The 15,527-nt window shown below is 33.0% G+C and overlaps 1 protein-coding gene across 2 annotated transcripts in view; it reads right to left on the reverse strand.

Moving 5' to 3' along the window:
* CWC27 (CWC27 spliceosome associated cyclophilin) overlaps positions 1-15,527 on the reverse strand; it is a 286,252-nt gene that overhangs the window by 264,947 nt on the left and 5,778 nt on the right. For both annotated transcript variants that reach the window (XM_074282412.1, XM_074282411.1), the window contains exon 2: positions 5,896-5,992. In XM_074282412.1, coding sequence (XP_074138513.1) covers positions 5,896-5,992 — 97 coding nt within the window. The remainder of the gene's footprint in view (positions 1-5,895; positions 5,993-15,527) is intronic.

A 15,527-nucleotide genomic window follows, 5' to 3' on the forward strand; every position in this document is an offset into this window, starting at 1 on the left:
GGAAAACTGGGACACTGATACATTGTTGGTGGAGTTGTGAAAGAATCCAGCCATTCTGGAGAGCAATTTGGAATTATGCCCAAAAAATTATCGGGCTGTGCATACCCTTTGACCCAGCATTGCTGCTATTGGGATTATATCCCAAGGAAATACTAAAGAGCGGAAAGGGACCTGTATGTGCCAGAATGTTTGTGGCAACTCTTTTTGTTGTAGCTAGAAACTGGAAGATGAATGGATGCCCATCAATTGGAGAATGATTGGGTAAATTATGGTATATGAAGGTTATGGAATATTATTGCTCTGTAAGAAATGACCAGCAGGAGGAATACAGAGAGGCTTGGAGAGACTTACATCAACTGATGCTGAGTGAAATGAACAGAACCAGAAGATCGCTGTACACTTCAATGCTGTATGAAGATGTATTCTGATGGAAGTGGTTATCTTCAACATAAAGAAGATCCAACTCACTTCCAGTGGATCAATGATGGACAGAAATAACTACACCCCGAGAAGGAACACTGGGAAGTGAATGTAAATTGTTAGCACTACTGTTTATCTACCAAGGTTACTTATACCTTCGGAATCTAATACTTAATGTGCAACAAGAAAATGGTATTTACACACACATATTGTATCTAGGTTATATTATAACACATGTAAAATGCATGGGATTACCTGTCATCAGGGGGAGGGAGTGGAGAGAGGGAGGGGATAATTTGGAAAAATGAATACAAGGGATAATATTATTAAAAAAAAAAAAAAAAGAATCATAACCAATTATTTGCTATGTCACTTACTTTACTTCATCCATCTGTCCATTCCATTCTGAAGTAGAGAAAAACTCTACTTCAGGCCTTTGTTTCTTCTTAATTACTACAATAATTTATCCTACTTCTAGGCTTTATATCTTTCAATTATTCACAATCCATCCTAGATACTGCTCTCTAATTTTTGCAGGTATAATCACATCACTTATTTCACATCAAGGTATTCCTAGCCAATGAGACTGACCAAGCAAACAGCCTGTCTCTGTCAGGCTTTTTAAACTCTAATTATAACAGTAACTGATTTAAATTCTATAAATCCACATTTAATTTTTTTTTTCAATTAACAACTTATTTTCCCTCCTTTTTACCACTCCTCATCAAAAAATATTAAGAAAATCCTTGTAACAAATATGCACAGTTAAGCAAAACAAGTTCCTCCAATGTCCACTTCCAAAAAATACATGTCTCATTGTTCATGCTTAGTCTATCACTTCTCTGTCAGAAGGAGAGAAGCATGGAAATCAGAGTTGGTTATTGCATTCTTCAGAATTCCAATCTTTCAAAATGGTTTATTTTCACAATATTATTTAAACATAAAATATGTTTTATTAAACCCAGAGTAACTTGTTTCAAAGATTCATCATTTAACTATATTTTATTTTCTATTACATTGTTTTCTTCCATAACCTCCTTTATGGCTAAGCTCTTCTCTTTTCCACTACATCAGTTATTTTTGTGTGTGCCTTTTAAATAAAATGATTGCCCTTTTAAAAAGCCTATTCTTAGGAAATCATCTGTCCTTGCCTATTTTCTTAGCACTTAGAAGTATCTTGAATATAATAGGTACTTAATAAATGTATGCTTTATTAAAAAAGAAGTCAAATAATAACAAATAATAATTACAAGCTTCTAGAGTTATGTTATTTTACAAAATTTCTCAGTTTCATTTTTTATGAGATCACAAAGAACATACCATATTTCTATTAAGTGTGCTCATGACAGAGTGGATAGATGGTTAACCTTGGGAGATGTGCATAGAAGCACTAGCCTTTGACAAATACTATCTATATGATCATGGAAAAATCAATTAACATCTCAGTGCCAAAGATGATTCTCTAAGTCTGTAAGTTATATTTAATGTGAAAATGCTCATCAGCTGCTAAGTAAAATTAGCAAAACCAGGAGATCTTTGTGATGAGATCTAGATACGGGGTACCTAAATGAGTGGCAAATTCGGGGTACAGGAAGTCAAATGGAGCTCCCCTGTACCCCTTTTGATTTGGCGCAAGGATACAGAGTTGAATGAGTTCTAGTGGTGGAGCAGAGTCCCCTGGTAAAGGAATTTGCAGGCCCGAAAACCTAGATTGATAAAAGAGGTTTATTGTGGGGTTTGGAAGTAAGGTTAAAGTCTGGTTAATAAAAGATATTAGGTAAAGAGAAGAGTACACCAGAAGTTCCAGTGGACAGAGAGTCCATGGTGCAAAGCATGGTGCTAGCATGTTTTGACCCTCTGCAAAGAGATGATTCCAGCTTGGCTCTTTTATAAGAGCCCCTTTATGGCTAAAGGGGCCTATGGGTGGAGTCCCCAGTTGGTTCCTTGCTGGGTTTCATTGAGGGCTAGAATTTGCTAGGTGGGGGTTGGGAAACCTGAGCAGATCATTAGAATGGGGGCTGGGATAGCCCAAGTTAGATCAGATCTGATGAGGGCTGGGTGAGCTTGTATATCTCCCATTGGAATTCAAAAGGGTGCTTTTGACCAGGACTTGTAAATCAAAGGTCAGCCATGGGGGTTGGGAATCAGAAAGGAATCTTAAAGAGGCCACAACATGAATCAATTGTACACAGCAACAAGATTATACAAAGATCAAGTCTGATGGAAGAGGCTCTTTCCAAAAATGAGATGATACAAATCATTAATCTTGTGAAGAGAGTCATATACATCCAGAGAGAGGATTGTGGGAACTGAGTGTGGACCACAACATAACATTTTCATTCTTTTTTGTTGTTGTTTGCTTGCATTTTGTTTTCTTTCTCAGTTTTTTTTTTCCTTCTTGATTTTTCTTGTGCAGCAAGATAATTGTATAAATATAAATAAATATGTATAAATTGTATAAATATGTGTGTATATATATACATATATATGTATAAATTGTATAAATATGTGTGTATATATATACATGTACATATATATATATTTTTTTTAAACATATTTAACATGTACTGGATTACCTGCCATCTAGGGGAGGGGATGGGGGGAAGGAAAATTTGGAACACAAAGTTTTGCAAGAGTCAATGTTGAAAGATTACTCATGCATATGTTTTGTAAATTAATTTTAAAAATTAGAAAATGTTCATTAGTATGAATTGTGAGAATTCCCTACACTGATGAAGTTGTAAGTCTAAACTGAAAAAAAAAAGGGGGGGGGAGGGAGTTATTATATACTTTCCCAAAGTTATTAAAAATTTATGTTAAACCATGCATTTATATCTAGTACAAACATTTTTTTTTATTATTACAAACATTCTAAGAATAAGGCCATAAGATCATAGATTTGGAGCTACAAGGGACTGTAGCAAAAACAAACAAACAAACAAGATCTTCACAGGTAAGAAAAGTAAGATCACATAAGAAGTGGATTTAAATTCTTATTCTAAAGCCACAGCTATTTCCTTTGCACCTTGCTACTTGAGGTTTGGTATTCAGATATACAACTGATTTCTGGTTTGCTTCTTCTTTCTGCATAATTTAACAAAATGAGAGAGAAAAAAAAAATAGACCAAAAGATACATAGAGCATGCAATTTTATAGTTCTTTGGGCAGAGTTCCAAATTGTTCTCCAGAATGGTTGAACCAGGTCACAAGTCAATCAACAGTACATTAGCAAACCTATTTTTCCATATCCCCTGCAGCATTTACAATTTTTCTTTCATGTTAGCCAGTTTGATAGAGGTGAGATGGTCCCTCAAGGTTGTTTTAATTTGCATTTCTTTATCATTAGTGTTATACAGAATCTTTTCACATGACTACTGATAGTTTTGCTTTCTTCAGAAAACCACTCTTCAGATCCTTTGACCAATTATCACTTGAGGAATGGCTCTTATTTTGTAAATTTGATTCAGTTCTCTACACATTTGAGAAATAAGACTTTAATTGGAGAAATTTGCTATAAATTTTTTCCTCCAATTTCCTGTTTTCCTTCTAATTTTGACTACATTGTTTTTGTTTCTGGGTTTTGATGCCTTCATAAGATTTTGCTAATATTCCTTTGTACAACATTTTTTTTTTTTACTTTTTCATGTCCATTTATTCTGAAATCAAGTTTTTATTAGTAAACTTTCTCATTTTTTTATGTCTGTATAATATATGTGTGCCTAGTGATAGCCTTACACCCCTGACTTGGAATTCCTCTACCATGAAATCTCATAATCCTTTCATTTAAAGATGAAGAAACTGGATCTATTTGATATGAGGTCTGAGTGATATGAGTGTCTTAATGAAGGAAAATTATTTGAGTAAGCCTATAAAAGATAGGTAGAAATTGTCCAGGTCTGTAGAGATGAGGTAGAAGACACTCAGAAAATATTTATGTAGCACTTATATTACATTTCCAGTTATCATCCAAGGGAGTAAAAAAAGACAAAAAAGAAAATAGCTCATTGCTTCAAGAAGTAAATATTCTGCTACAGGAATAGAACATAAGATAATTTGAGATGGACAAGACCACTACCAACCAGAGACATCACAAAAATCACAAAATTTTTAAGTTGGAAAAAACATTAGCAACCAACTAATCCAATCCATGCACAATGGAAACTCCATTATATATAACATTCCCAATATGTGGTCAGCCAGTTTCTGTTTGAAGATCTTTAAGAAGGAAACCATCACCTCTAAAAGCAGTTTATTTCACTTCTGTAGAGGTCTAATTGTTAGGAAAATTTTCTTGACATTAAGAAAGTTTCCTCTAGGAAACTCCTACACTGATTTGAAGATTTTTTTAAAGAAGAAAACGTGAGGAAAGACTGCATTACACAACTATAGAAAAGCATGTCAAAGGCACAGAGATATGATAGGGAAGAAAAAGTAGAAGTAGCAAGGAAATTGGTTCAGCTGTAAATGAGAATGTGTAAGAGTGAATAAGGTGAAATAACTGTAGAAAGTTTGCAAAGATAGAGGAGTTAAAGTTTGTATTTTTTCCTAAAAGCAATAGGAGTCAGTGACAATTCTTAATCTGGGAAGAGACATATTTTTTTCAGACTATCACTTTGGAATGTCTCTTGTCTCTCATGAGCTTCAGTCCCACAATATATCTATAGGATAACACCTGTATGTTTCATATGCAATTGAAACTCAACCTGTTCAAAATAAAACACATTAACTTCCTCTATATTGCTGTGCTATTCCTTTACACTTGCATATTTCTGTTGAGAACATTATTCTTCAAGTCATCTAGACTCATGCCTCAGCCATCCCCAATTTACTCCCTCACAATACATAACCAATCAACTGCCAAGAAGCAATTCTACTTCTGTAACATCCCTCACAACTGTTCCCTTCTTTCCATATTGGAGCCACGACCATGGTTCTTAATATTCCTTGTCTGGAATATTGAAAAAGTCTCTTACTTGGCATCTTTGCTCCTCTTTCTTTCTTCTACAATCTATTCTACTAAAATAATGTACCTAAGAAATACTATATTATATACTACTATATATAGATACCATACTATAGATCACATATAAAATAGCATAGTTTTTTTGTGTGGCTATGCCTGGATATATAATAGCAATTTGTAATGTTTCTACAGAAAAACATATCTGCTGAATGCCTAGCAATGACTTTTGAACAAGTGGAAAATAAACTTAGTCTTAAATTGTTTACTTCCTGGGAAAAGAGTTCTATTACAAAAGTCTCATCACTATAAAAGAATACAAATTTAAATTCAACAAGCATTTATTAAGCAAAATATTGAGCTAGGTTCTGGGGCATAAAGTAAGTTTAGCTAAAACAGAATCCCAGCTATCAAAAATCTTAACAATTTAGCAAGGGAATAAGACACAGAACCATACAACTAATTTTCACATTAACAACTATTAATTTTTTCCCAAAAGTAAGTGTAACTATTACCTTCCATACAAAGTTGAATGAAATTTCGACATGCTTTAGGAGTTTCTTTTGACCATAGTTCTATGTCAATATCACCAGCTGTTGTTTTCAATAAAACCTAGAGAAAAGTTGATTACATTAAATTATGATTAAATAGTGCTATAATCACATTGTTTAATACATTCAATTATTCACTTAACAAATACTTACCAAGCACCTATTATGTGCAGGGAACTGTCCAGCACAGGGGGGCATAAAATATGATAATCTGTTCCCTCAATAAGCTTTTATGCCTTTCCCAGTTTTATAATAAAAATCAGAAAATATGGCTTTTGTTGTTGTAGTCAATGAAACTTTAAATACTCAATTATTACTTGTATTGTACATTTTTTTTAGAATTTTTTTTCACAGTATATATGCATAAGTAATTTTTATTATAATATTATCCCTTGTATTCATTTTTCCAAATTACCCCCCCCCTCCATTCCCTCCCCCTCCCCATGACAGGCAATCCCAACTTGTATTGTACATTAATGATAATTAGTTCAAGATAGTTCTCAGAAGTAACTTTTAGATTCATTAAAAAGTTAATATACTAGGTCATGCTACCGGAAAAAGCGGTTAATTTGGACTTTGATTCAGAATTTATAATAGCAAAAAAGGTATATAGAATTAAAAATTAGTATTCTCTTACATTCTGTATAGCATTTTATATTTTATTTTTAAATATTTTTTCACCACAGTCCTCCATGATATTATCTAATTTTGCAAACAATAATAATAGCTAAGATTTTTATAATGTTTTAAGGTTTGCAAAGCACTTTACATGTTTTGTCATGAAGTCTTCCCAACAACCCCAGAAGGTAGAAGCTATTATTATCTACATTTTATAAATGAGGAAAATGAGGCAGAGATAGGCTATATGCAGGGCCATATAGTTAATAAATGTCAAGAAATAAGATCTGAATTCAAGATTTCCTGACTCCAACTCCAGTATTTTATACACTGCTACACCTAGTTTAAGGAAATTTAGACACTGAGAGAATGACTTGATTGGAATCATACTGTTATTGTAACTCACTTCTTTGATTACCCATTCAATTAAATCCTGCTTTCCCAGGCACTGTTTCTATGAAGTGAGAAGCAGAGGAATTCTCTACAGCCTCCAATTCAAGAAATGGAGTATTATATGTAAGGTAGGCAAGTAAGTAAAAAAATGTGTAAGATTGGAAAAATAAATGAGATGGTAAAGTCTCAGAATTAGATAGGAGGGGATTAAGTCAACATTATGACAAGAATAAGAGTGAAACAGTCTTATAGAAACCTGTCTTATAGAAACAGGAGATTGAAGAGAAGGAGGACAGACAAGTCAACATACACAACTGAAAGGATTACACTATCTGAATTAATATTCAGTTTATAGCACTTTTATTGTACTTTTACATTCTATCTGCTTAAATTTTTCTTTTCATTTGGTGACCTTCCCAACTACTCTGCAAGCTCAAGAAGGACAAAGGCTATATCTTGTACTCTTTTGAACTTCTCACAGTGACTAATAAATAAATCCCTTGTAAATAGTAAGCACTAAAAAAAAAAAAAAAAAAAAAAAAAATCATTTGCTTGTTGAATAAAAGAATAATCTTTTTTAACTTGAAAATCTCACAATTCAAAAAAATCACCAAGTCCATCAAATGAGAAAAAGCAATTAAATTTGATCACTAATTTCAAAAACTATTCTCCACAAAGTGGAGGCAGACAGCAGACTAGATTAAAAGTCAGAATCCAAAAATATGTTTTTTACAGGAAACACACTTGAATCAGGGCCATACATAATGAGTAAAGGTAAAAGTCTGGAGCAGAATCTATTATACTTCAGGTGAAGTCAAAAAAGCAGAGGTAGCCATCCTGATCTCAGGTCAAGCAAAAGCAAAAATCGATCGAATTAAAAGAGATAAGGAATGGCACTATATCTTGCTAAAGGGTAGCATAGATATTGAAGCAATATCAATATTAAACATATATGCACCAAGTGGTATAGCATGAAAATTCCTAAAGGAAAAGCTAAAAAAGTTGCAAGAAGAAATAGACAGCAAAACTATAATAATGGTAGAGCTCAATCTTGCATTCTCAGAACTAGATAAATAAGAAAGAAGTTAAAGAGGTAAGTAGAACACTAGAAAAGTTAGGTATGATAGGTCATTGGAGAAAACTAAATTGAGACAAAAAAGGAATATACTTTCTTCTCGGCAGTTCATGGAACTTATACAAAAAATGACCATATATTAGAACATAAAGACTACAAATTCAAATGCAGAAGGGCAAAAATAATAAACGCATCCTTTTCAAATCATGATGCAATAAAAATTACATTCAATAAAAAGCCAAGGGAAAATAGACCAAAAAGGAATTAGAAACTAAATAATCTCATCCTAAAGAATGATTGGGTGAAACAGCAAATTAAAGACACAATTAATAGTTTCATCCAAGAGAAAGACAATAATCAGACATCATAGCAAATGTGTGGTTAATAAGGGGAGCCAAAGTGGTAACAAGGGGAAATTTTATATTTCTAGAGGCCTACTTACATAAAATAGAGAAAAATTAATGAATTAGGCTTGCAACTAAAAAAGCTAGAAAAAGAGCAAAATAAAAAGCCCCAAACACTAAACTTGAAATTCTAAAATTAAAAGGAGAGATTAATAAAATTGAAAGTAAAAAAAAAACTATTGAATTAATAAGTAAAACTAAGAGTTTTATGAAAAAACCAACCAAAAAGATAAACTCTTGGCAAATTTGATTAGAAAAAGGAAAGAGGAAAATTAAATTGTTAATCATAAAAATGAAAAGGCAGAACTTTTCACCAATGAAGAGAAAATCAGAGCAATAATTAAGAGTTACTTTGCCCAACTTTATGCCAATAAATTTGATAACTTAAATGAAATGGATGAATACCTTCAAAAATATAGCTTGCCCAGATTAACAGAAGAAGTAATTTGCTTAAACAGTCCCATTTTAGAAAAAGAAATAGAACCAGCTATTAATCAAATCCTTAAGAAAAAATCCCCAGGACCAAATGGATTTACATATGAATTCTACCACACATTTAAAGAACATTTAATTCCAATGCTATATAAACCGTTTGAAAAAATAGGGATTGAAGGACTCCTACCAAATTCCTTTTATGACACAGACATAGTACTGATATCTAAACCAGCTAGGTTGAAAACAGAGAAAGAAAATTATAGCCCAATCTCCCTAATAAATATTGATGCAAAAATCTTAAATAAAATATTTGCAAAAAAGATTACAGAAAATCATCCCCATGATAATATACCACGACCAAGTAGGATTTATAGTATAAGGGTGAATGCAGGATTGGTTCAATATTAGGAAAACTATTATCATAATTGACTTATCAGTAACCAAATTAACAAAAATCATATAATCATCTCAATAGATGCAGAAAAAGCATTTGATAAAATCTAACACCCATTCCTATTAAAAACACTAGAAAGCATAAGAATAAATGGACGTTTCCTTAAAATAGTCAGTAGCATCTATTTAAAACCATCAGTAAGAATCATAGGTAATGGGGATAAATTGGAACCATACCCAATAAGATCAGGAGTGAAACAAGGTTGCCCACTATCACCATTACTATTCAATATTGTATTAGAAATGCTAGCCTCGGCAATAAGAGTTGAGAAAGAGATTACAGGAATTAGAGGAGGTAATGAGGAAACCACTCTTTGCAGATGATATGATGGTATACTTAGAGAACCCCAGAGATTCTAACAAAAAAGCTATTAGAAATAATTCACAACTTTAACGAAGTTGCAGGATACAAAATAAATCCACATAAATCCTCAGCATTTTTATACATCACTAACAAAATTCAACAGGAAGAGATACAATGAGAAATTCCATTTAAAATAACTATAGTATAAAATATTTGGGAATCTATCTGCCAAGGGAAAGTCAGGAATTATATGAGCAAAACTACAAAACACTTGCCATAAAAATAAAGCCAGATTGAATCAGTTGGAAAAATATTAAGTGCTCTTGGATAGGCCAAGCAAATATAATAAAGATGACAATACTCCCTAAAGTAATCTATTTATTTAGTGCTATACCAATCAGGTTCCTAAGAAACTATTTTAATGACCTAGAAAAAAATAACAACAAAATTCAGATGGAAGGACAAAAGGTCAAGAATTTTAAGGGAACTAATGGGGAAAAAAAAAAAATCAAATGAAGATGGCTTAACTGTATCAGATCTAAAACTATATTATAAAGCAGCAGTAACCAAAATCATTTAGTATTGGCTAAGAAATAGACTAATTGATCAGTGGAATTGGTTAGGTTTACAGGACAAAATAGTCAATAACTATAGCAATCTAGTGTTTGACAAACCCAAAGACCCCGATTTTGGGGATAAGAATTCACTATTTGACAAAAACTGCTGGGAAAATTGGAAACTGGCATGGCAGAAACTAGGCATTGGCCCACACTTAATACCATATACTAAGACAAGGTCAAAATGGGCTCATGATTTAGGCATAAAAAATGAGATTACAGGGGCTGAGCCAAGATGGCAGAGAAGACACAAGCGTCATTCTAAGCTCCCTTATACCCTTACAACTAATTACCAAATTCGGCCTCAGAAATAGTGCTTGACTGGTAAAATCCACAGATACTGGGAGTACAACAAATTACCATCCAAAGAAAATCTGGAAGATCACCAGAAAATGTTTGTCCTGATTGAGGGGGGAGTGGGGAGGAGAGAGAGAGGAACAGGCCAGAGCAGCAGGCAGGGAGGCAAAACACAGAGGCTAGTACACTGAGCTGACTAGAGGCAGGGGTGGTCTCCAAGGGTGGAGAATTTGCAGGGAGGACTCTACCACAGTTTGACTGCTCTGCTTTAGTTGCAAAGAAGTAGATCAGCCTAAGGTAGAGTGTACTCCAAAAAAGACTTGAATTTAACAGGACCTGGCTACACCCACCCAGCACCGGAAGTGACTCAGCATAGACCACAGCGCAACTATGCAGCCACAATCTGTAGCACAGGGCTTTTGCCCAGGGCAGACACAAATCTGCACGGGTTGGGGGAGGGCTCTTCCCAGGGCACTTCTGTGCCAGGTCACTTTTTGCAGCCCGTCTGTAGGACAGCTATTGTACATCTATCTATCCCTATCTATAGAAGCTGGTAACTTCCTTGCTCTGAAAGCAGACCCTAAGGGATTTTTAAATAAGTAAAAAAGCCAAGCAAACCAGAAAGAGAGCAGATTTTCAACCCCAAGGAGACTAATAGCAGACAGTCTTCAGACAAAATCCCAAAGGGAGATGTAACCTCCCTATCACATAAGACTCTCCTAGAAGAAATTATAAAAGATCATAAAAGAGAGCTAGAAGAAAAACAGGGAAAGAAAAGAGAATCTCTGCAAGAGAGTACTGAAAAGGCATATAACTCACTAAAAGAAATTTTCATAAAGTGGAAAAAGAAAACAACTTTCGGAAATGTGAATTGGAAAAGGTAAAGAACTCACAGGGTAACAGAATTTGTGAATTGGAAAAAGAAAATAACTCAGTAAAAAAAAAAAAAAAAAAAAAAAATTAGTGAATTGGAAAAAAATTCCATAGAGCAAAACAACTCATTTAAAAACTCAATTGGACATATACAAAAAGAAGTAAAAAAAGCTAATGAAGAAAATAACTCATTAAAAATCAGAACTGAACAAATAGAAATGAATGATTCATTGAGACATCAAGAATCAGTAAAGCAAAGCCAAAAAAATAGAAATAAAATAAATATTTACTTAGAAAAACAACAAACCTGGAAACACAGATGTAGGAGAGATAATCTGAGGACGATTGGACTTCTTGAAAATTATGATGAAAAACAAACTAAACACTATTTCACAGGAAAACATCAAGAACTGCTCAGCTGTAATAGAATCAGAAGGTAAAATAGGCAAATGCCTTTCTAATGAAAGAATCATCAAATACTTTCTGAAAGAGACCCTAAAATAGAAACTCTAAGGAATGTTGCAGCTAAATTTCAGAACTATCAAATGAAAGAAAAAATATTACAAGCATCCAGAAAAAAAAAAAAAAATTCAAATATCAAGGAGCCACAATAAGGATTATTCAGAATCTAGCTGCTTCCACATTAAAGGATCAAAAGGCCTGGAATCTTGATTTTCCGAAAGGCAAAAGAACTTGGAATGAAGCCAAGAATAAACTACCCAGCTAAGCCGAGCATTTTCTTCCAGGGAAGAAGATGGACATTTAATGACACAGATGAATTCTATTTGTTTCTAATGAAAAAACCAGAGCTAAACAAAAAATGTGACCTCTAACTATATGACTCGAGAAACAGAAAAAGATGAAACGAACTCTTGAGAACTGTATTTCTGTTGTGGACATACATAAACAGTGCATATATAATTTGATTTTACTTATATAATTTAAAAAAAAAAGAAAGTAGAAGTAGAAAGGGGATAATATCAGAAAAAGGGAAAGGGGGAGATAAAAATAGGGAAATTACATCCAACGAAGAAGCAAAGTAAACTTATCATATCTGAGGGAATTTAGTGGAGGGGGAGGAACATGGTGTAAATCTTACTCTCATCAGATTTGACTCAAAGAGAAAAAAATAGATATATTTGGTTTACAGAGAAACTTCTCTTACCTCATTACAAAGTGAGAGAGGAAAAGGGAAAAGGAAAAGAATAATAAGGGAAAGATATAAGAAAGGGGAAGGATTCTAAAGAAGGAGAGCTGCTTGAGGCAAGGAGTGCCCATAAGTTTAATACTGGGAAGGGGGATAAGGGAGGAAAGAAAAAGAAAAGCATAATAGAGGGATAATAAGATGGCAGGAAATATAGAATTAGTAGTTTTAACCACAAATGTGAACGAACTCTTACATAAAGCAGAGGCAAATAGCCTACTGGATCAAAAGCCAGAATCCTACATTATGTTGTTTACAGGAAACACATTTAAAGGAGGGTGATACATACAGAGTAAAGGTAAAAGGCTGGAGCAGAATCTATCATGAGTCAAAAGAAATAAAAAAGCAGGGATAGCCACCCTTATCTCAGATCAAGCAAAAGCAAAAATTGATCTAATTAAAAGAGATAAGTAAGAAAATCATATCTTGCTAAATGGTAGCATAGACAATGAAGAAATATTAATACTAAACATATGCACCAAGTGGCAAAGCATCTAAATTCCTAAAGAAGTGAAGAAAGTTGCAAGAAGAAATAGACAGCAAAACTATAATAGTGGGAGATCTCAACCTTGCATTCTCTCAGAATTAGATAAATCAAACCACAAAACAAATAAGAAAAAAGTTAAAGAGATAAATAGAATACTAGAAATGTTAGGTATGATAGATCTTTGGAGAAAACTGAATAGAAAGATAAAGGAATACACTTTTTTCTCAGCAGTTCATGGAACTATACAAAAATTGACCACATATTAGGACACAAAGACCTCAAAATTAAATGCAGAAAGGCAGAAATAGTAAGTGCTTTCTTTTCAGATCACAATGCAATAAAAACTACATTCAACATAAAGCTAAGGGTAAATAGACCAAAAAGTAATTGGAAACTAAATAATCTCATCCTAAAGAAGGAATGAGTGAAGCGGCAAATGATAGACACAATTAATAATTTCACTCAAGAGAATGACAACAATGAGACAACATACCAAAATGTGTAAGATGCAGCCAAAGTGGTAATAAGGGGAAATTTTATATCTTTAGAGGCTTACTTGAATAAAATAGAGAAAGAGAAAATCAATGAATTGGGCTTGCAACTTAAAAAGCTAGAAAAAGATTAAATTAAAACCCCCCAATCAAATACTAAACTTGAAATTCTAAAATTAAAAGGAGAAATTGATAAAATTGAAAGTTTAAAAGAAAAATTAAATTAATAAATAAAACTAAGAGTTGGTTTTATGAATAAACCAATAAAATAGATAAACCTTTGGTAAACATGATTAGAAAAAGGAAAGGGGGGCAGCTAGGTGGCGCAGTGGATAGAGCACCAGTCTTGAATTCAGGAGGACTCGAGTTCAAATCTGGTCTCAGACACTTAATATTTCCTAGCTGTGTGACCCTGGGCAAGTCACTTAACCCCAGCCTCAGGGGGGGAAAAAAAAGAAAAAGGAAAGAGGAAAATCAAATTGTTAGTCTTAAAAATGAAAAGGGAGAACTATCCACCAATGAAGAGGAAATTAGAGCAATAATTAAGAGCTACTTTGCCCAACTTTATGCCAATAAGTTTGATAACCTAAGTGAAATGGATGAATTCTTTCAAAAATATAGGCTTCCCAGATTAACAGAAGAAGAAGTAATTTGCTTAAATAGTCCCATTTTAGAAAAAGAAATAGAACAAGTTATTAATCAACTTCCTAAGAAAAAATCCCCAGGACCATATGGATTTACATGGAAATTCTACCAAACATTTAAAGTACAATTAACTCCAATGTTATATAAATTATTTGAAAAAATAGAGATTGAAGGAGTACTACCAAATTCCTTTTATGATACAGATATGGTACTAATACCTAAACCAGGTAGGTTGAAAAGAGAGAAAGAAAATTATAGACCAATCTCCCTAATGAATATAAAATCTTAAATAAAATATTAGCAAAAAGATTACAGAAAATCATCCCCAGGATAATAAACCATGACCAAGTAGGACTTAAAGTGCAAGGCTGAATGCAGAGCTAGTTTAACATTAGAAAAATTATTACCATAATTAACTATATCAATAACCAAATTAACAAAAACCATATGATCATCTCAATAGATGCAATAAAAGCATTTGATAAAATCCAACATCCACTCTTATTAAAAACACTTAGTATAAGTAGCATCTGCTACTGACTATTTTAAGGAAAAGTCCATTTATTCTTATACCATTCCCATTAAGATCGAGTGAAACAAGGTTGCCCACTATCACCATTATTATTCAACATTGTATTAGAAATGCTAGCTTTGGCAATAAGAATTGAGAAAGAGATTAAAGGAATTAGAGGAGGTAATGAGGAAACCAAATTATCACTCTTTGCAGATGATATGATGGTATAGAGAACCCCAAAAAAGCTATTAAAAATAATCCTCAACTTTAGCAAAGTTGCACGATACAAAATAAACCCACATAAATCATCAGCATTCCTATATATCACTAACAAAATCCAACAGAGTTACAAAGAGAAATTCCATTTAAACTAAATGTTGATAATATAAAATATTTAGGAATCTATCTGCCAAGTGAAAGTCAGGAACTATATGAGCAAAACTACAAAACACTTTCCACACAAATAAAGTTAGGTCTAATTAATTGGAAAAATATTAAGTGCTTTTGTATAGGTGGAATAAATATAATAAAGATGACAATACTACCTAAACTAATCTATTCATTTGGTGCTATACCAATCAGACTCCCAAAAAACTATTTTAATGACCTAGGAAAAAAAAATAACAAAATTCGTCTGGAAGAACAAAAGGTCAAGACTTTCAAGGGAACTAATGGGGAAAAAAAATCAAATGAAGGTGGCCTAGCTATACCAGATCTAAAACTATATTATAAAGCAGCAGTCATCAAAACCATTTGGTATTGGTTAAGAAAGACTAGTTGATCAGT

This window comes from Sminthopsis crassicaudata, chromosome 1, assembly GCF_048593235.1.
Source record: "Sminthopsis crassicaudata isolate SCR6 chromosome 1, ASM4859323v1, whole genome shotgun sequence".
In the NCBI taxonomy this organism is placed as follows: Eukaryota; Metazoa; Chordata; class Mammalia; order Dasyuromorphia; family Dasyuridae; genus Sminthopsis; species Sminthopsis crassicaudata.